Source organism: Xiphophorus couchianus, chromosome 9 (genome assembly GCF_001444195.1).
Source record: "Xiphophorus couchianus chromosome 9, X_couchianus-1.0, whole genome shotgun sequence".
In the NCBI taxonomy this organism is placed as follows: Eukaryota; Metazoa; Chordata; class Actinopteri; order Cyprinodontiformes; family Poeciliidae; genus Xiphophorus; species Xiphophorus couchianus.
The window spans coordinates 15,028,745-15,048,542 of NC_040236.1; the positions used below are offsets into that span (position 1 = coordinate 15,028,745).

General features: G+C 38.0%; 1 protein-coding gene across 2 annotated transcripts in view; it reads left to right on the forward strand.

Moving 5' to 3' along the window:
* The window catches only part of atf6 (activating transcription factor 6), a 31,448-nt gene extending 14,265 nt beyond the window's left edge, over window positions 1-17,183 (forward strand). The window contains exons 8-16 of one of the 2 annotated variants that reach the window (XM_028026626.1): window positions 962-1,147; window positions 1,230-1,321; window positions 3,164-3,301; window positions 5,972-6,067; window positions 6,163-6,265; window positions 6,791-6,864; window positions 7,079-7,190; window positions 10,167-10,251; window positions 16,598-17,183. In XM_028026626.1, coding sequence (XP_027882427.1) covers window positions 962-1,147; window positions 1,230-1,321; window positions 3,164-3,301; window positions 5,972-6,067; window positions 6,163-6,265; window positions 6,791-6,864; window positions 7,079-7,190; window positions 10,167-10,251; window positions 16,598-16,794 — 1,083 coding nt within the window. In that variant the 3' untranslated portion in view covers window positions 16,795-17,183. The remainder of the gene's footprint in view (window positions 1-961; window positions 1,148-1,229; window positions 1,322-3,163; window positions 3,302-5,971; window positions 6,068-6,162; window positions 6,266-6,790; window positions 6,865-7,078; window positions 7,191-10,166; window positions 10,252-16,597) is intronic. The other variant, XM_028026627.1, reaches the window with a different exon arrangement.
* The last annotated feature ends 2,615 nt before the right edge of the window (window positions 17,184-19,798 follow it).

The following is a 19,798-nucleotide window of genomic DNA, read 5'->3' on the forward strand; positions in this document are numbered from 1 at the left end:
TGTTTTAGAGGGCTCCACGACACAAAACACATCTTAAACCTGAGTGTTTATTATTGTATCACTGTGATAAATGGAAGTGAAAACAGATGTGACACTGTTGAGTCCCTTTTCCTCTTTTGGATCTGCTTTTCATCCAGTACGTTCTTTGCTAAAAATCTATTTTTTCTTACCTTGTGCTTTGTACATGTCTTGTAATATTCTATTTTTCTTTTCTTTTTCTGATCTTTTATTTACCACCTATGTCATGAGAGGGTATTCAAGCATACATTGTAGCTCCTATTTGATATGAAAAAAGTCATAAACACTGATGCTAAACTGATGTACTTACCTTAGTATAATGTTTTTTGGCATGTCAAAATGAACAGATTATTATTTCTTGTCTAAACAACAAATTATTGTGCATGATTGTGCAGGGCCAGGTTTGCTTCAAGCCCACAGGTCATGGAAGACGTGGGAGAACATACTCTGATCAGATTAGAAAAAAATGAACATTTTTAGCCTTCATGCAGAACACCATGTGGAGGGAAACTAATAAATCATTCTGATCGACCTAACCTTCTGTGAATTATGGTAGTGGCAGTATGGTGCTGCTTTTTCCAGCAGGAAAGCTGTAAATGTGTTTAAATGACCCAGTAAAAGTCCTTAAGCTGATGTTCACTTGTGTTTTTTATCAAATCTGAGATTAAGCTACATGGAAGAGACATACCCCACAAACCTGAGTGAATATCATGCCACGCTTTTCATATTCTTTTACAATAATGATAAAACTGTTTCCTTCCAAAGCACTAATGTGCATTGTTGCATCACATGACATACATTGAGGATTCTGGCTGTACCATGTCAACATGTAAAACCAGGAATGAAATAGTCGTGGGTCACTGTACGTCTTAGATTAAAATGAGCAAAACATAAACACAACCTTTAAACTTGTGTTCCTGTTTTTGTTGCGCTCTCCCATCAGTCCAGGCTGTCCCAGAAGCAGCAACGCATGATAAAGAACAGGGAGTCAGCATCGCTCTCTCGCAAGAAGAAGAAAGAGTATCTGCTCTCGCTGGAAGCTCGTCTGAAAGTAGCGCTGTCTGAAAACGAGGCACTCAAGAGTGAGAACGGCAACTTGAAGAAGCAGCTGGAAGGCCTGCTGGGTCAGGTGAGAAATATTTCGAATGGACCTGAGAAGATAACGAGTTGGGATAAAATAGTGTAGTAACATAAAAGTAATGTTTTTGCAGAACTCAGTTCTTAAAGCAACAGCACCCAAGAGGAGAGCTGTGTGCCTCATGGCTGTTCTGGTGTTCCTGGTGCTAAATGTGGGACCAACAAGGTGAGAGTCGCTCTGTTGGCATCTGCGCTCTACGGTGATTTGATTTGGTGGCTGAAGTTTTGTTTGAAACTAAAGGGGAGCTCAAGATGGCAGACACTGTTGCTGAACAGCTCCAAAATCCACCCCTCGTAACCCTGTAAATGTCTTTGATTACCGGAGAAAGACAAACGGGAAGCCCCATGACTCATTGTAAGATTCTTCCTCATGTTGGAGGTTTAACAGAACAAGCCAGCTGAAAACAGTATAAAACAATGAAGTATTTTATTGCTTTTTGTCTGCACAGGAAACCAAATGTTTGTGGATTTCGTCAAAAATAAACTTGTCAGGTTAGCACTGACGTTGACTTTATCTCAATTATTCTTCACTGTAGCAATGACTGGCATTTAGTTCGGTTGAAGGTGCAAGTTCAATTACATAACCTTCATGTGCTATAATTGGAAAGGAAATTATTGGTAACATGCCTGTGCCCTATTCCTTCTGTTGTTCAGACAGTTAAAAAAAAGTCTCATGTCTAATGGATAATGACTGTTCAAAACTGGTTTGTTATTACATAAGTCAAAGGAAGGCAGAGCCCAAACATCTAAAACTTGTTTTATGTTGCAATTTTTCTTATGTTGTTTATAATAACACTTGACAAATTATGATTTGAGCTAAAACCCTAACTGAGATTTTTTTTTAAAAAAAGCTTTGTTACTGCCAGCAGATGAAGAAATTGTGTAATTCCACAAACTAAAACTCAGCCTCCATCTCCAACAAAAACGTCAGATTCTGTTTTCATTTTACAAAAATGTTTTCTTTTGGGAATAGCTTTTCCACAAAGATGTAAGCATGCCTTGTTTGGAGAGATGATATGCTCTGCCTACTTTCTGAGCTGGGAAAATGCTCTTTTGGTTGCATTCTAGTTCTCAGTAATGAATAAGTTTGCCTTTTCTCATCTTAGCTGAACTTTTTATACATTTGATATACTTTATTTGGATTTTATCCAATAGACCAACACTAAGTGAGGCATATAAAGTTAAAGGAGGAGACATGGTTTTCGATTTTTTTTTTTTTTACAAATAAAGCGCAGAGGAAGTTTGTATTTGCTTCTTTTATTCTGATCAATTAAATCTCAGAGCAAGCAGCTGTCTTCAGCAATCACCTAATTTGTGTACCTTTTTTTACAAAAGCATTATTTTTTTTTTTTAAAAGGAAGCCATAAAAAATCATATTTGCAGTTTTCCCCAAACCGTAAACAGAACATAGCAAATGTGGAAGAAAGTGACCCCTTTACCTGCGTAGAAAATGCTGCTTGTGGCAGAGAAAACTAATACTCCTCATCACAGTGAACAAACCAAAGAACTCTGAAAGCTGGCAGCATCATTGCCAAAGGTTTTCTATTAATACTGCCCTGAATTTAACTTTGTCCACATTCCCATTGAGCCAAGTGTTGACTCGATGAAGCTGAAATATACTGCCCAGAACACTTTTAAATTTGTTTTAATTAAATGTTTTAAATTTATGAATCCTTTTCATTCCACTTCCAATTATGATTTAAACTGCATTGGTTTTTGACATCAACTTGCAATGTAATACTTTGAAGCTTATGGTTTTAATGTCACTCTGTGTCAGAAGGTTCAAATGGTGTGACTGTAGGCCCTAACTTGTACTTCCAAACTGATTTTTTTTTTATCTGCAGTTCTCTTCAAAATAATTTATTTTAAAATAAACCCCCGAGTTTTTTTTCTTATCTTTATCAAAAATTCTTATTTATCCTTTACTACGATAAGCAAGGGGCAGTTTAAGATTTAAAACATGTATCCGAGTTTTTCACATCTTCCTGACTGTCTGTGTTGTCGTCAGTTTGTTTCAGAGGGGCTCCTTCTCCAACCTCGATGTTGCTCCCATGCATCACAGTGGCAGACACCTCCTAGATTTCTCCGAATCCGACGTGGTGGCGGGTCCCGAGCTCACCAGCACACCGTTGGAGACGCCAGACAGGTGGGAATGGAACTAAACCAGCATAGCTCACGTGTATGTGCTTACCCAGTGTGTTAGCAGGCCAGGATGCACCTGTGCTTGGGTTCTGGCTCACCCTGTTCAGCTCATTTTTTCCACCTGTAAACATACGGGGAACTGATTAACAACTTGTTGTGTCAGCCTTTATTTTGACTACAGACCCACGGCAAAACAGCTGGTGCTTGTACTTTGAGTAACAAGGTGGAAAAGTGGACTCAAGCTGTGTTTGACTTTTAGCTCTGTATTGTTGATAACAGTCTATTTTCACAGCAGTCTATATATTTGGCTTTCGACTTTAAATGACCTCTTGGCTGAGCAGTCACATTTTGGAAATTGCATAAATAACATTCCTTTATTGGCAAACTACCAGAACCTGTGTGTGTTTTGCAAGGTGGTCATCTAATGTCTGAACAGCATTACCAGCCTGCGTTTCATGTTAGCTCCCGTGTCACATGTTAATTTAAACCATTCACCAGTGGCATCGGGTTTCCCTGTGCAGCATTTAACCAGCTCAGGCAGGAAGGAAGACATTAGCCTTTGCTAAAGGGGTGATGGCACCAAACGCAGCCAGGCAACGAATGACACGGTGGGGGCCGCAACATTAATTAAGGTTCTACTGAACTGAAAGGTGGGGGTGTGCGTGTGTGTAGGGGTGTGCGCGTGCGTGTGTGTAGGGGTGTGCGCGTGCGTTGGTGGGCGTGTGTGTGTGTGGGTGGAGGCTTACTTGAGGAACTGGATTAAAAACAATATATGTAAACAGGTCTTAATGATCTGACATATTATCTGCTGAAGCATTGTCAGAAAGTAACTGGTCACTGGTCATTGCTCTAACACTCGTCGACTCGTGAAGTCGATCCAGGCCTGCGACTTCTTCATTTGGTGAGTGAATAGCATAACAGAGGCAGGCTGACCTCCTGCATTATTCTTTCACATGAGACGCCAAAAGGTCACTTAATCACGCCGTTGCGCGTGAAGTAAAGGCAAATGTGTAGTAAATGTAATTAATCACATTATTATCGTGGTGTTTCACAAGCCAAGCCCAGCACTAATTACTACCAGACTTGTCAAATCAAGAAATTTACTAAAACAAACAAATCTATCTGGTGACATGAAATAAGACTTCAATGAGCTTCACGTCTCGCCCAATCTAAAGAAATTCAACACTTAGAAGAAAGGTCGCTGACGTCTTCAAGCTCGAAAGGGTTGCAAAGTCTAATGGACAGCGAAGTTCTGTGGTCTCAGGTGTGTGCCAAAAAAGTTGCTCCCACTATTTTCTAGCAAACAGTCCTCCCTGATATATATATATATATATATATATATATATATATATATATATATATATATATATATATATATATATACATACTGAAATACTCAAAGCAAATATTCTTTGCTTTGAGTGTGGAGTTAACTGTAATCTCTATCACAATACATTTCCTTCATCAACATGCCAAGAAAAGCTGCCTCTTGAATTTCCTCTGACTGTAAATCATAAGAGGAGATGGTGACATCAAGTACAAATGAGTTTTAAAAAATATATTTGGCAGTACAGGAGGCACCTTTGTTGGTACGAAATCTGCATTGGAAGACTGCATAGCATTATTTTCAAAACATTACAGGGAGTCTGCAAAAAGTCTTAAATTCAAATTAAAGCCTTAAAATTTCTTAAATTGGTTCAGAAAAGTAAGTTGACCTTTAATATGTTAATCAAAGGGTTTAAATTTTGAATTAACAGGACTATTAGACCCTGCAATGGTCTTAGTGTGACTCTCTGAAAGTATCGTCATGGTTTTACAGCAGGAAAACGGGGTGTCCCATGAGACCGTCAGTTCCTGAAACCACACACACGAAAGAAAATTGTAAAAGTGTACTTGAGGTCAGTGCCAACCCTCAATGAACCTGCTATTAACCCCGTCTCTTAAGGAGGTGGGAGGGTTAATCCCTTTTATTTTTTATTTTTCACATCAAACTTTTCTGTTGGGAAAAAGTTTGAGTCACACTCGAGCATCTTCATTGCATTCTGCGACTAGCTAGCTTGCTTTTTTGCGTCTATCATGAGTAAGTGCAAATTTATTGCCAGTTGGCTGAACAAAGTCTGTTCATTTCTGTGGAGATCCATCCATCCACCAATCTAACGCGCTTATCCATAGTGAGGTTGCCAGGGGTCAACAGTTTACTCACATTAGGAAAGCCCAGGAGAAAGACTAAGTTAGTTGCATGTTTTCCAACCCTCCATTTAGGTTGTTTCTGACTGTTTACTGTCACCATCAGCATTTTCAACCGTATGACTCATTCATTGAATGATTCAGTCCCAGAGAGGTGATGAAAGCCAGAGTAGAATAAAAAATGGAAAATGATGTAAAAATCTGTACTGCTAATCACCAGTATACGTAAACCCTGCGTCTCTTGGACCATCGTCTTCATCCGTCATCGACATCCTGGGTGCGGCCTGTTGGGTGGCTGCACTCACTTTTTTCTCTCTATCTCTGGTGGTCATTCATTCAATCATCTGTCTACCAATCTGTGATTTTATTTCCATTCATTGGTGTGTTTTCAGTTAATCTATATATATATATATATATATACAGTATATATGTATGTATATATGTATTTTTTTTAAATCTGACGGCGTCTCTTTCGATGTTGTTGCAGATCGGAGGATAAGGCACTGATGGTCGTGAAAAGTCCCGACTTTCTCAGACCTTCTCCCCCCTGCCAGCCTTCTGTCAACAGGACCAAGTGTATTGAGTTAGTACTGAAATATTGTTTTGACCTTTAGGTTTTCCACTTTTTTTTTCATAAAGTCACAAAATTAATCAATTCTCACTGATCTAACTTGACAGGTTGGCTCATGAATTGAGGGGTTGGGTCCACCGTCATGAAGTACAGCAGACCAAAACCAGACACATGAGTAACAACAACCATAAACCCATCAGAGACATCCTGGTAATCCACAACAGAAATGCAGTCTTACTGGCTGCTATGAGAAAGCTACCTGATGCATAGTGTTCAAAATTTGTTTTGCAAATGGCGCCTCCTTTGTAAACCAGGTTGTGATCTGCAGTGTTAGGTATTTCTGCAATTTAAATCCTCCCTTTCACCACTTTTTCACCTCCGCTCACGTCTTCCCCTTTTTCCGCCTCTCATTTTAGGCCAGGGTTTAATCTGGCAGCCCTGAGAAAGTAAACATAACACTTCAAGGGGAGCTTTGGGATTAGAGCCCCCCTGCTCTCTTTTCCAACATTTTTCCTCAGAGAGGCAGTAATGAAGTGACTCTGAGACTTACGTGATCACTACAGTTGATTGGTTGTAAGGACGTGTGTCATTCTGTCCCAAGTTTTCAGCTATGTATTTTAAGGCTATTCTGTGTTTATGTGGTGGACAGCACTGCTGCAGTTTCTTTCTTCTCTTTTGAACTGTTTCTTGATGTGTTTACATAAATATAAGAACTAATTCTGTTCATTTTCTCAGCAGAAAATGGATAAAAAGGAAGATGAAATTGTCCAAATTGTCACTGTCCCGTATGGAGAAAATACAGAGGAAAAGTGAGTCTTTTTCTGTTTTCTTTTCAGAGATGTTTGTTGTTGTGCTTTAGGCTTATTTTTCTTTTTTGTGATGCAGCTTCATCCCTATATGAGTAGAGTGTATGGTTTATCTGCTGAGCAAATATTAGTTTATTTACCCTATTTTTTATTTCATTTTTATTTAGTTATTTAATCATTTATTGGTATTAATGTTGTCTCTATAACCTGTTAACAGAAATTCAGGCAGTGAGCTGCAGGTTTACTACGCACGTCAGCACGTCTACAGTGACTTCTTTGATGAGCTCCATCGCCGCCCAGACACTTTCTACGTGGTTTCTTTTCGGAGGGTGAGTTAAATCCTCATCATTCAGATGGAAGTAAATTACTCCTTTCTCACAAGCAGGATTAAATCCACATTTTTTTTATTTCAACTGATGCCCATCTCCAGCGGCCATTGGGCGAGAGGCGGGGTTCTCGCCAGTCCATCACAGATTAATCCTTATCATCATTTTTCAATATCATTTCTTAAATGTAATGTGCATTTTGTTATTATGGGAACTCTCTCCTAGTATGGCCAACAAATACAAAGTTTCTAACAGCGCTTTTATGAAGAGATAAAGTTCATTAAGGTTTTGCAAAATGAGATGGGGTGTTCTTCCATTCTGGCTTAATTGAGCAAATTTCAGGATTATGTTCTTTTGAAAAGTAAAAATAAATAACTGAGAGGAAAACACATATTTTATTGTATATGTGTAGTATTTGACCTCTAATTTGGCACATTCACATTGGAGTGAAAAGCAGCCATGGACCACTAAAGTCTCTTTAAGTTGGTAAAACCAATCTGCATCAGATTTCATCAATGTTGATGATCTACTATATGAAACAAAGCAAAGAAGTTTTTTTGGTTTAATGTGTAAAACTACAAGATCCTAATAAATAGTGAATATTTGCCATTACTGTATAATCATATTGACATTTTTCAGTCCAAACCCAAATGTAAGTTAAGTTTCTTTACTTTGTCAATTTGTTTGTGTCTCTATTTCAATGATATGGACATTGCAATATTGAACAATATCTCTAGGAGGTTTTCCTTGTCCATCACAAATTCCTGGGTTTTATTCTAAGAATTAAACGATGAAATTTGGAAAAAGGATAACATTTAAAAAAAAATAAATAAATATATTTAAAAAGTGTAAATAAAACACTGTGTGTTCTGAAGTCCTTCTAGAAACACTGAAAATAGCGGTCCAGATCAAGATCTCAGTCCTCAATATGAGAGTTTGTTTCGTATAGTGTTTCATTAACTCTTACTCAGTTTATTTGCCTGTATTTTGTTTCCTGGCTCCCAGTGTGTGTATATGTGTGTGTCCATATAAATATGTGTTCCCTTGTTTTCTTCTGGATTCTGTGATGTTATTACAGAACTGCCAAAGCTCTGGGTTAAATTTAACATTTGTTTAGATTAGTCCATCCACTACCATGCCAACATGTGTTCCTCAAGGTGAAAACACCATGTTGCTCATTATCGCTCGTTCAGGGCCTCTCCAACAGTTGAAGTCCCGCAGTTCATCACATTGTACCAGGGTTGAGTAAACAAATAGTCAAGTGCGGGTCTAGTTTGTTGTAGCACCTGCATCTCTGATTCGATGGAAAGTAAAACTCTGAAGGAGGAAGGAAAATATGACACTCGTTCTCTGTCAGTTTCCAGCTTTGCAGAATGTTTTGCATTGTGTTCCTATCAACGCCTTTATGTAAGTGCTCTAGGATGAGATCATAGTTACTGCTGACTATTATTGTATGTTGTGTCAATAAGGTTCAAGGAAACTCCAACTGTTGTCTTAAAAGCAACAGCTCGCACGTAATTTGAATAAGTTCGGCGTCTCGCCATTGCCCTGATGAGGAGCAGTGATGTGACTGATGTTTTCTGGCTTGTCCCCGCCCTCCAGTTCCAGACGCTCTGTCACACTTTTGAGTTCATCTGTTTGTCTTGGCTGAAGCTCATCCTTTGTCTTGGACTGCTGCATGCATATGGGACACTGAATCCGTCTTTCAGGAAAAAAATCAACGTTAAAAATGATTTTGCTCAAATCAATGTGTTTTGATTAAGCCGACTTTTCTCAACTCGGGACGGTCGTCACATTTACTTCCCTTCCCCGTTTTTTTTTTAAGTTTCACAAAGCCCAAACTTTATAAGCAGCGTGTGATGAACTTTAGCTGTTGACAGATCAGTTGCTTCTCAGTCCCTAAAATGTACAAGTGTGGCTAGAAAAGGCAGTGAAATCCAGCTAATCAAATTGTTTATTGGCTAAGAGCATCTAAATGCAGGGTTGCTGAAATGTTATAGGCTATAAAATAAGTTATTCTGGCAGTTTTTTGCTATGGCAGAGATAGACACATTGATCATACATTGTGCAGGTCTAATACACACAGGCTCAAATATAAACTCTCTAGGCAAGTTGCAGAAGAACCCCATAAAGCTGTTGACAAGCTTCTGGCTTCGTTTATTTACCAGACTAACTGACTTTAGTCTAGTCCAAAGGTTTTCAGCTGTTGCAGAGGTTTAATGTTGGGCTTTTTATTTCAGGTTTTGATGTGTTTTTGGGATATTTCTTTTGATAGTTCTCTGTTCTGTTATTCCATCCACTTTATGAAAGTAATGTCCTCTACATAAATCACTTGTCTACGTGGGTGAATTTAAGTCATTTGCTCTGTCCAATCTGATGCTGAACTTGTTTCTCTACACACAGTGACAATGTTGGTTTCTGGGTTGCTCTTCAAAATCCCAACCAATTTTCTTTACAAGGTTGAATTTCTGTGTCAGATACTTGACACCTGGACACAGTCAGGCGTCCTAAAACGAAATATTCTTGCAAACTCACATCAAATGGATTTTTGAATGAATACAGCAGAATGTTAAGGGCTCTGCTCCAACCTATTTGTAAATTCATGGACTTTAAAAATCACACTTGAACTTGGAAGTTAGCCAACTTAAATGAGTTCCACCGTAATTAGCAGTATTTTTAGGAGCTCCTCTTTAGAAGTTTCATGTTCCTGCAAGCAGTGAGGTGCATTTAGCTGGCTTGGTGGAGTGGGTTTCTTCCTGCGACTGATTCCAAGGCTGCATACTTCTGATGCTTTGAAATGCATCTGATAACCTTGCATTAGAACCACAGCATTGATTAGCCAAAGCCAGGGAAGCGTTCAGTTTCAGATTGTTTCAACCTCAGCTGCCTGTTGACAAACTTATGCACCCGATATTTATTTCCATAATTTCCATGTGAATTGCTTTTTCCACTTGATGACGTTCTCCTCATTGTTTTCAGGATCATCTTTTACTTCCTGCCACTAACCACAACAAAGGAAGTCGACCCAAGATGTCTGTCGTGTTGCCAGCCATGAATGTTAATGGTAAGTGCAGCTGCACATGCACTACAGTCAGAGCTTTGTTGCTCAAGACATGTTCAAGCATAAAAAAGGGGAGCTGGAAGCAGATTCAGAAAGTAGAGTGTCTCACTGGTGGTCTGCAACATATTTAATTAAATAAGCTCTGTACCTAAAAGGAAAAAGTTATTTTTTAAATCAGTTTGTTTTTACAGTTATGCGTTCTCTCCTTATGCACTACTTTGTTTTTACAAATCTACAGTATCACAGTGAACCAACCATTTTTGCTATTTGCTACTGTCAAATTGTATTTCTCTTTCTGCTTTGCTATGAGTTTGCTCATGGAAGGTTAGTTTATTAAAGTAGAATATGGTTCTTTCTATTTAGTTCTTTCTATGGTTCTTTGTATTTAGGATACAGTTAAGTTCAGTTATTGTGTTGCAAAGTTGTGTTAATTCCAAATTAGAATTTTTTTTTTTACAAGTTCAGGAATTCATTCCTACGATCGGAAAACTCTCACCTCTTTGAAGACATTTAGTGACCTATTTATTAACTTATTAACCTATTTATTAACTATTAACTATTATTAGAATATAATAGTTAATTTTGAATGTACAGATTAGCAAAGCTGCTGTCCTGAGGAATGTAATCGGTTGTAACACAGCTTCTTAGTGGGTGGTGATGAGAGTTTGCTTGGTTGCATTTGTGGAGGTGGGCTCTGGGGTATTTTTACCAGCTCATTTGAGAAGCTCTCATCCATCTACTTGACTGCCTGCTATACATGAGTTACCCCTGAACATTTGATGTGCAAACGCCTTTGACTTTCTCTTGCTTTTGTTGCCGAATTGTTGTTTTATGAATAATTACAGTGACCATTTGGTTCTTATTTCTATGACCTCATGTAAGGTTTTCACCCTCAGATCTGCTGGACTGTTAGTACTGCTTTCAAGAGTTAGGTCATGAAGGATGGAAAGAGAGAATCATGAACAAATGTTGCATTTTACAAAATCTGTACACAGTGAACTCCAGTATACTGTTTTTATGACTGTACTGGATGTTAATAAAATGGCTCTATTGGTTTCGACACCTTAATGGTTATTTTTATCACATCGATAAAGTTATCCAGTTCTTCTGTTATCGTCACCGTCTGTGGCAACACACCAGCAGCAGTTTTGTTTAGAGATTGTGAGTCTTGTCTATCTGAGTTGGTTAGTCAGCAGGAAAAACACAGCCATCGAGAATATTTAGGCAAAGATGAACGAAAGTGAACATTTGTTCTTGGTTTGTCTTGTTGCAGTGGAAAGTGCTGGTAGGATGAACCATTAAAATGCCAGTTGGAGTCAAATCCAGCGGCTCTTTTTCAGCTAGCAGCCAAACAAAGGTGGCATTCATAGTGAAATATCAGACCTCAATGTCCTTGCCTCCCCATAAAGGAGGGTTTCAATTTGCACAAATTGTCATCGATGCTCGCAAAGGATTCAGTATCTAATCTAATGAGCAAACAAGACAGCGTTATATATTTTTATTAGGGATCTGACCTGAACTCTTTGACCCAACATCAAAAAGTGCAATGAGAAAGAAAACAGCGGAGGATAACAAAATAAAGCCTGATTGGGATTTTGTGCAGCACACATGCCGTCTCCCTTTGTTTATAACCCCCATGTGTCACCCAGATGACAGCTTCTTGTTGCACTTTTGATTTATACTGACTTTATTTGCGACTTTAAAGAAAGAAAGTGCAATTCCACATACTTATCGGGCCAACACCCTTGGAAAAAAGAAAGGCACAGCTCTGTTAAAGAACTCCTCACTGGAAGATAATGCTTTCCAGCTCCCTGATGGTGTGCTCCTTTTAGGAATGCCATACTCCTAAAGTCACTTAATGGTTCTCATCTGGAAAGGAGGTGGATGCACTGTTTTAATTTCAAATGATTGTCTGGTCTGTCTTGGTCAAAAACTGAATGCTGCAGATAGAGGCTTTGATCTAAGGGTTTGTGTGTACAGCTTCACTGCCTGATTCGGTTCAGGAGTTCTGTTAAAAGTACTGCTTTGATCTGGCTTATAAAAAAGTACTGCTTTTTTTATAAGGACTGAAAGGTGTGTTTATTTGACAATCGGAGTCTGAAAGTAGCTCAATCAAGCGGAAGCGACATGTTTGGATGGAGAAGAATGTTTTTTGGATGACGACATGTGCAGGTGGGGTGGTACACTTCAGATTGCTTTATAGGATTCTCACTGTACATTGTGACGGAAACAATAGAATTGAAATATATTTTATTGTCCCAGAGTTTGGAAATTCAGGTGTCCTATTCATGCAAAGGTAAAAATCAAAACAAATTGGCAAATTAAGGGAATGATAGTGCAGTCATTAAAAATAGCACATCTGGATTTAAAGTAATAAGTAAATGATTGCTCAAATGTCATTTGAAACTTAGAGAAACTGCAAATAACAACAGACTAATAAAGACTTAAAGAGTCTGTTGGCAGCAGTGGTGGTTATAAAGTCCAACAGCTCATGGCAGGAACTATCTGCCATAATGCTCCTTTGTGCACCCAGGATGCAACATTCTGTCACTGCAGGAGCTCTACAGCAACAGCATCATTATAAGGGAAAGACATCGTACATCAGTGATTTTTTTTTTAACTGGTTAGCCATGGGAGGAAAAAAAAACTCTCAAAACTTAGCACAAGATTCAGGGCCAGTGAGTTTTATGAAACGAGAGAAAACTTTTCTGTAAAGATTACTCATTTATTTTGTCTCTTCTGACACACAATATATATTTTAACTTAAGGTTAATTAAAATCTGTCAATATATTTTGCTGTATGTTAAGTATATGAAAAAATCTCCTCTTTCTCATTTGACTGGTCCTTTATTTCATGTTGCACACCGGTTGTGGTTTTGTTAATGATAAACATTAGAACTTGTTATCTAGTGGTTGAGTTGCTGCTGCTTTCATTCATCATGCACCGTAATTCTTTTTTTTTTTTTTTTGGTGCAGATTAGTAAAATGATAATGAGGATTATCTGCACTCAGATACGATTATTTTTGCAGACGACATGCTTCCTTATGTAAAGGAGGGAAGAAAAGCTTCCTTCATGAATGGATCCTCTGAGTTTGTTCCAATTTGGCATTTGACATCCTGCTGAGGGACTCACTCAGATTTCCTCATGCATTAATGCATTGTTGTAGGACATTAGAGCCTTATCAGCGTACAGCAGCTGGAACGTTTCCAGATGGCTCAAGTGAAATAGGGGGTAATAAGGCCACTAGCAGTTGGTCGGTGAATCTGGCAGCCTCTTCAAAGCATTGCTATTTGAGGTGAATCTCATGGCTGTACGCTGATGTGTTTCATCTTTCTTCTCACAGGCTTCTTAAGAAGTTAAAGATCAAATTCTTTGATAATCTATTAAAGGATGGATAGAAAAAATGAGTTGGACAAATAATCTGAGTCTAGAATTTTACTGCATTATGTTTGTGGTGCATTACACAGTTGCAAAGCTGGAAGTTTACAAAGTCTAATACCATTAGCTGTATTTTCCAAATGTTATACTAAGTTCCATTGTAGTAAATAAAGATGATCCACCTGCAAACAATTCTACACACATGATCAAGAAATGCTACAGCTGTAAACTGTTTAGTGTTCCTAAATTTAGAAGGGGTATTTTTCACTTCTTAAGCACCTGTGTGTTTGTGGGTGTCCAAAAAACACAAACTTGTTTTTTGCACAAGTTTGTGTCCCCCATATTTCCTCCTTAATATGAGGGGAAATATATGGGCCACTTTTTATATTGGAATAATGATTGAAAAGTAACTTTTATTGTGCTCTATTTACTTCTGTTACAGCCAAATATTAAGCACACGTGTGAAGTACATGGACAAACGTTTCAGAAGTTTGACATCTTGATATGTAAAATTTTTTTTTATGTACTTCAGTACAATAACAAAAAAATCAAAGAAATATTTTTTTATTTAATTTAGCTGTAAGCCACGAGCATCGGAATAAACTAAAATAAAGAAAAATAAGTGCTTGAATTGGATCAGTTTGTGTAATGAGTTTATATATTTCACTTTTTGAAATACAGTAAATGACCTGATATGAATTAACATCTGCATGGTAGAATAGAATAGAATAGAATTCAACTTTATTGTCATTGCACTGTCACAAGTACAAGCAATGTATTCTGAGCTATTGAGATTCGCCAGGATCTGTTGGGATTTCCAAAATCCACTTCATACAGAGCTGCTTTTGTCTGGTGAATGTAGCGTTTCAAAATGGTGAAATGCAGAAACAAATGATTTTCTTTGATGTCTCTCCAAACACTGAGGCCGTCCGAAGCATCCAAATTTGACTGCAGGTGCACAAGATCAAGTTTTGCCAGGAGATAAAATCATACCGAGATAGATCAAAACTCGCCTGCCCAAGGCTTATTCGCCCATGAAATCCTGCAGCTGCAGCAGAAACGATCACATGGTCCAGTTTGATGAGATCTGCCGGCCTTATTGCATCCCAGAAAATCCAGCTTTTGGAGAAGGAGAAGCTCGTGTCTTGTGCAGGTGTCTGAAAAACAGCCGGCAGCTTCAAACCATTTCTTTCACCCAGGCATTTTTTATAGACACCCCAGCTCCATTTCTGGGTCATATAAATGCACTTAAACTGAGAGCGGTGTACTCCAGATGAGGAGCGTTTTCTCCTCCAGCTGACGATCAGAGCTTCAAGTTCTCAAGCTGTTGATGTAAAGGCCACAACACACCAATGTGGCATTTACCAACGGGTCTTGAAGCATATTGATGCTTACTTTTTCTTGCTCAGAATTTCACAAGAGTTCTCACTTGAAAGGCTCTGTTGCTCGTCGTCGAGTAAGGTTTGAAAGTGGGGGCGCCACAAACCACCAGTGTTGAGTCGCGGATCTGATTCCAAGTCTGAATTTATCAAAGGAAACGTAAATAATTGCCTATATGTAGGTTGAAATGACTGTGAGAACATGCAGTATTTATGTAGGATAACAATCCAATACACAGTCTGTGGTTGGAAGCTTTATTCAAACACAATAGTCTCACTCATGAACATAAATTACTTTCAGTGTTTGAGTCTCTGCCCAGGTTTCCTCTGCTTTGTTGAACACAGCTACAGGGATCCTGAGTCATCGTTAGCGTTCGCTTCCTGCACTCCCTTTTCTTGTTCAGCTTTCTACAATTTGCATGCCCCGCTGTTGTTTTGTGAGGTTTTGTTTATCACAGCGATGGCGAAATCCGGTGTCTGACTCACCTCTGGGATCCATCTGTAGCTCAGCTTGTTGCTTCCTTTCCCCTGCTGTCTCAGTGAGCAATTCTTATAACATCACTTACCATCACCTCTGGGAAAGCTTTGGAATATGCTTTTAGATCAGATTAGACTCTAATTGTAGTCAAAAAAGTTAGAAACACAACAACCTTAAGTGAAATTTTTTTACTAAGTCTCCATCTAAGCAGGCTAAAACTATCACTTTGTGCTGCTCTAATTGGTCTTTTCCTATAACATGCCACAAGGTTGGAACATCAAGAGATGGAAAACTTTGACCCATCTTCTTGCTCTGTTCTTTGTAGCACATCCTGCAGCTTATCTACAAGAGATGGGCGTGCATGAGTGGATCTGTGTTGATTTGGACAGGATTCATTTTGAATAATTCATAATAATTCATTCAAACCCATTAAAAATTTTAACTGCTTTTTTTTTTTTTTTATACATACAAAGGACTTGGCCAGAACATTTGTATCTGTTTGCTTCTGTTGTGCTGCTGCTTCTCATGACCCAATGGGGGTTAATATTGGCTTCAAAACAACGATCTGATGGGAAGCTAGAAAAGACTGCTGTTGTATTAAAAAGAGTTAGGCTGTGACCAAAGCTATTCAAGCCTAAAATACCATCTCGGAGCAAAACATGTTGAAGGCACAGACGTCCCCAATGCTAACATCCACAGTCCATGTTTTTTTTAAATTGCATAAATGATCAGGATTTCCTGAAAACTTGACAAGTGAATGGGAATAATAGCACTTTACACCAATCTGATGTTTCAATAACCTAAATAATGGATTAAGAGGAATAAATATTTTTGTTGTTTCTGTTTATTCAATAGTTTTATAGCAAAAAGATGTTTTATCAATAAATTTAACCCAAATAGAGTTTGCATTTTCTCTTTTTCTTTTTTTTTGTCTTGATCGGATAATCCTATTGCAATAATCTCACACGACCATACCCTGTATTTATTTTAACACTTTTTAATTGTCTCTAAACAGAGTCCCAATAAGTGTTCAAGAAGCTGTAAATGATCTCATTTATTTGTGCATTTGCTCATGAGCTCACAGGCATCCTGTTCTTTTCTCGCCGATACAGAGAGCATTATTAAAGACAAAGAGTTTGAAGTGATGATGCAGATCGACTGTGAAGTTACCGACACCAGGATCCTCCACGTCAGGTCCTCCAGCATCCCGCCGCTGCTCCGGGTCAACCAGACGGACAAATTTTACCAACACTCCCCGACCGACGGCAAGCCTGCGCCTCCAGTCGGAGTGCTGATGGGCTCATCGTAACGTCATCCTAACCTCCAGTCGTCTTCGTAACTCCTCAGCGATTGGGAAATAACCTAAACACCTCACTTTATGATTATTTTCTATAGATAAGGATAAACTCTGTGTGGTCCCACAGATTTTATATTTGTGATTTTAAATTAAGGGAAGGCATTTTTCAGAATTGCACCATATTAGAATAGATCAAAAGCTGAGAGCAGAGGCTGCCTCCTTGGGTGGCAAGGCTGACTCCCCCCTCCAGCCCCTCACATCCATATCAGGGTAATTGTTAGTCTGCAGGGAGTCGAGCATTGAACTCTGAGTCACCCCATCATCGTCACACAAGTATTTCAACTCCTAAAAGTTCTGTTTTTAGGAGTTTTTCACACAGTGATATTTAAAGACATCAAAAACAACTGTTTGATGTTGGTGTTTAGAGGCATAACAGGCTCAGTTTTTATCTAACAGAATGTGCTGTTAAATTTTAATATTTTTTATTTGTAAAATATTAAGATATAGCTATTGCATTCACAGCAGAAAAACATTCAACCAACTCAGGAAGTTGAATTATTATTATTTTATTTTTATTTTTTGCATTTTAATCTACCTGGCTTTAATTGGCGTACCGTATTTTCCGCACTATAAGGCGCACCACATTATAAGGCGCATAGAATAGACGCTACAGTAGAGGCTGAGGTTACGTTATGCATCCATCAGATAGAGCTGCACTGAGGGGAATGTCAACAAAATAGTCAGATAGGTCAGTCAAACTTTATTAATAGATTACAAACCAGCGTTCTGAAAACTACGTTCATTCCCAAAATGAACTGTTGTTGCTTCCTCCACTTCCGCACCATTGATTCGTTCATGATAAATTCTCTCGCTGCTGCTCTATTCCCGTGTTCTACTGCGTGACTGATAGCCTTGAGCTTAAACTCTGCGTCGTAAGCGTGTCTCTTAATAGGAGTAATTTTGGGGTCTTTACACAAACACACAAATGGAAATGAAACGGCACGCTTCGCGCAGTCATATATCCCAGCATGCACCGCGCGCTTCTTCTATGGGGGAAAATGAAGTCGGCGGCTGCTTACCGTATTTGCGAGACCTGTTGTGGCTCAATATTGGTCCATATATAAGGCGCACCGGATTATAAGGCGCACTGTCGGCTTTTGAGAAAATTGAAGCCTTATAGTGCAGAAAATACGGTATTTTAAGTGCTCTGTTTCCAGCCATAAATAATTGTAGTTCTTTATTATTATTATTATATTTTTTTTGTCTTTGCACTCTCTCATGGTTATGAACAGATACCAGTACTGGACATATTTATGTCTAAATGTTATGTAACGGTATACATTCTTGGTTCCATGCGTCTTGCTCAGTTTTGTGTTTGTGTCAAAATTATTATTTTGTGTCATTCTTTTTTTCCTCTTCTATGTGTTGTTTGTTTTTTCCAAACTGACTTGTCCTAAATGATTTATTTTATTTAAGATTAACGGAGACCTAGAGAAGCTACACATAATTTTATTTTTTGTCAGTTTATTTTAAAACTTAATTGAACAAGGGGAAAAGCACACTTGGACAAAATATTTGAAGGCTTCCTCAGTCTTCATTTTGTTTTTTATTTTTACTTGTATTAAAATTAAACCTGCTGGATTTTTTTTTTTTTTTGTATTGTTGTATCCACCTACATAGCATTGATACACTGTACATACAGAACAACATTCAGTTTATACCTTACCTTTCTGGGCAGGTGGTTCTTCTCCTAATGATACCTTCTGTTGCTTTGACATGAAGTGATGAGAATGTAAATTGTTCTTTGTTTTCTATTATCCAGGACCAGGTTTTGTATGGTGATTTAAGCATATACCTATCCAAAAGTGTGTTTCTATTAGCAACTGATGGTTGCTTTTGATTAGAAATGATCATAAAAGAGCATAACAAGTTTTCCTGTCATGCCTCTTTGTGTTGCATTTTAAGATACAATCTCTTAAATATTTTTGGTTCACCATCCAAAAATGTGAAATTATGCATTTTTGAGGTTTTGTCTTTTTATGTGTTTCATGTAAAATAAACACTGGATTTTCTTTCAATATACTTGTGTGTATCTCTTGGCTTGTTTTCAAAAATCCCTTCACTGCTTTACTTTAAAATGCCATGTACATTCCTGCTTAAACATTCCTGTTCGCTTTTCCCAGAATGACTGTTTACATCCAGAGAGTATGCCCTAAATTACTGGGTAAAACATTCATTTCTTCATTCTTTAACTACTTCCTGCAATTATTCCTTTATTCTGTGCTCCAGGTAAGTAACATTTCAAAGCTGCAACTAAAGCTACCTTTACATTCTCTGACTGCGGCAGAACAAAGCCTAATTCTTCTTTGGCAATTATGGGGGATTTATTACAGAGGGAGGATGTACAGTGTTTTCTGACTTCTGGCATCCATTTTTGATGCAAAGAGAAAAACAAATTGCTATGTAGAAAACTGAAACTTTCTTTTTCTGTTTCAAAGAGAAATCTTCTAAACTTTTTTGTTAAGCCACTTTTTTCTAGATTGTTTATACATTACCTTACAAAATTATTCTTCTTAAGTTTCTAGCCTATTGCCATGTAGCAACCACAGTGTTTATTGTACTTTCTTTGATAGACCAACAAAAAATGGCTGAAAATTAACAAGTGTGGTATTTGTGTTCATGCCCCTTTTATCTGATGCCTCTAAATAAAATAAAATATCATAGGAAACCAATTAGCTGTGTTAGTTATGAACTTGACCAATCTACGCTTTATGTAAGATTGCTAGGAAGAAAGTCATAAGAAGTCCCAGACGAGCTCAAAACAAAACTTTTACCTGGTAACACTTTATTTGACGGATTGTGAATAAGGCTGTCATGACACCGTCATAAACATTACATAACACCTGTCATGAACATGAGTAAGTCTTCATGAATATTTATGATTCTTGTCATAAAGTGTCATTCGATAAATCATGACACTTTTAATACAAAGTTGACACTATTCAAAATGTCTTTA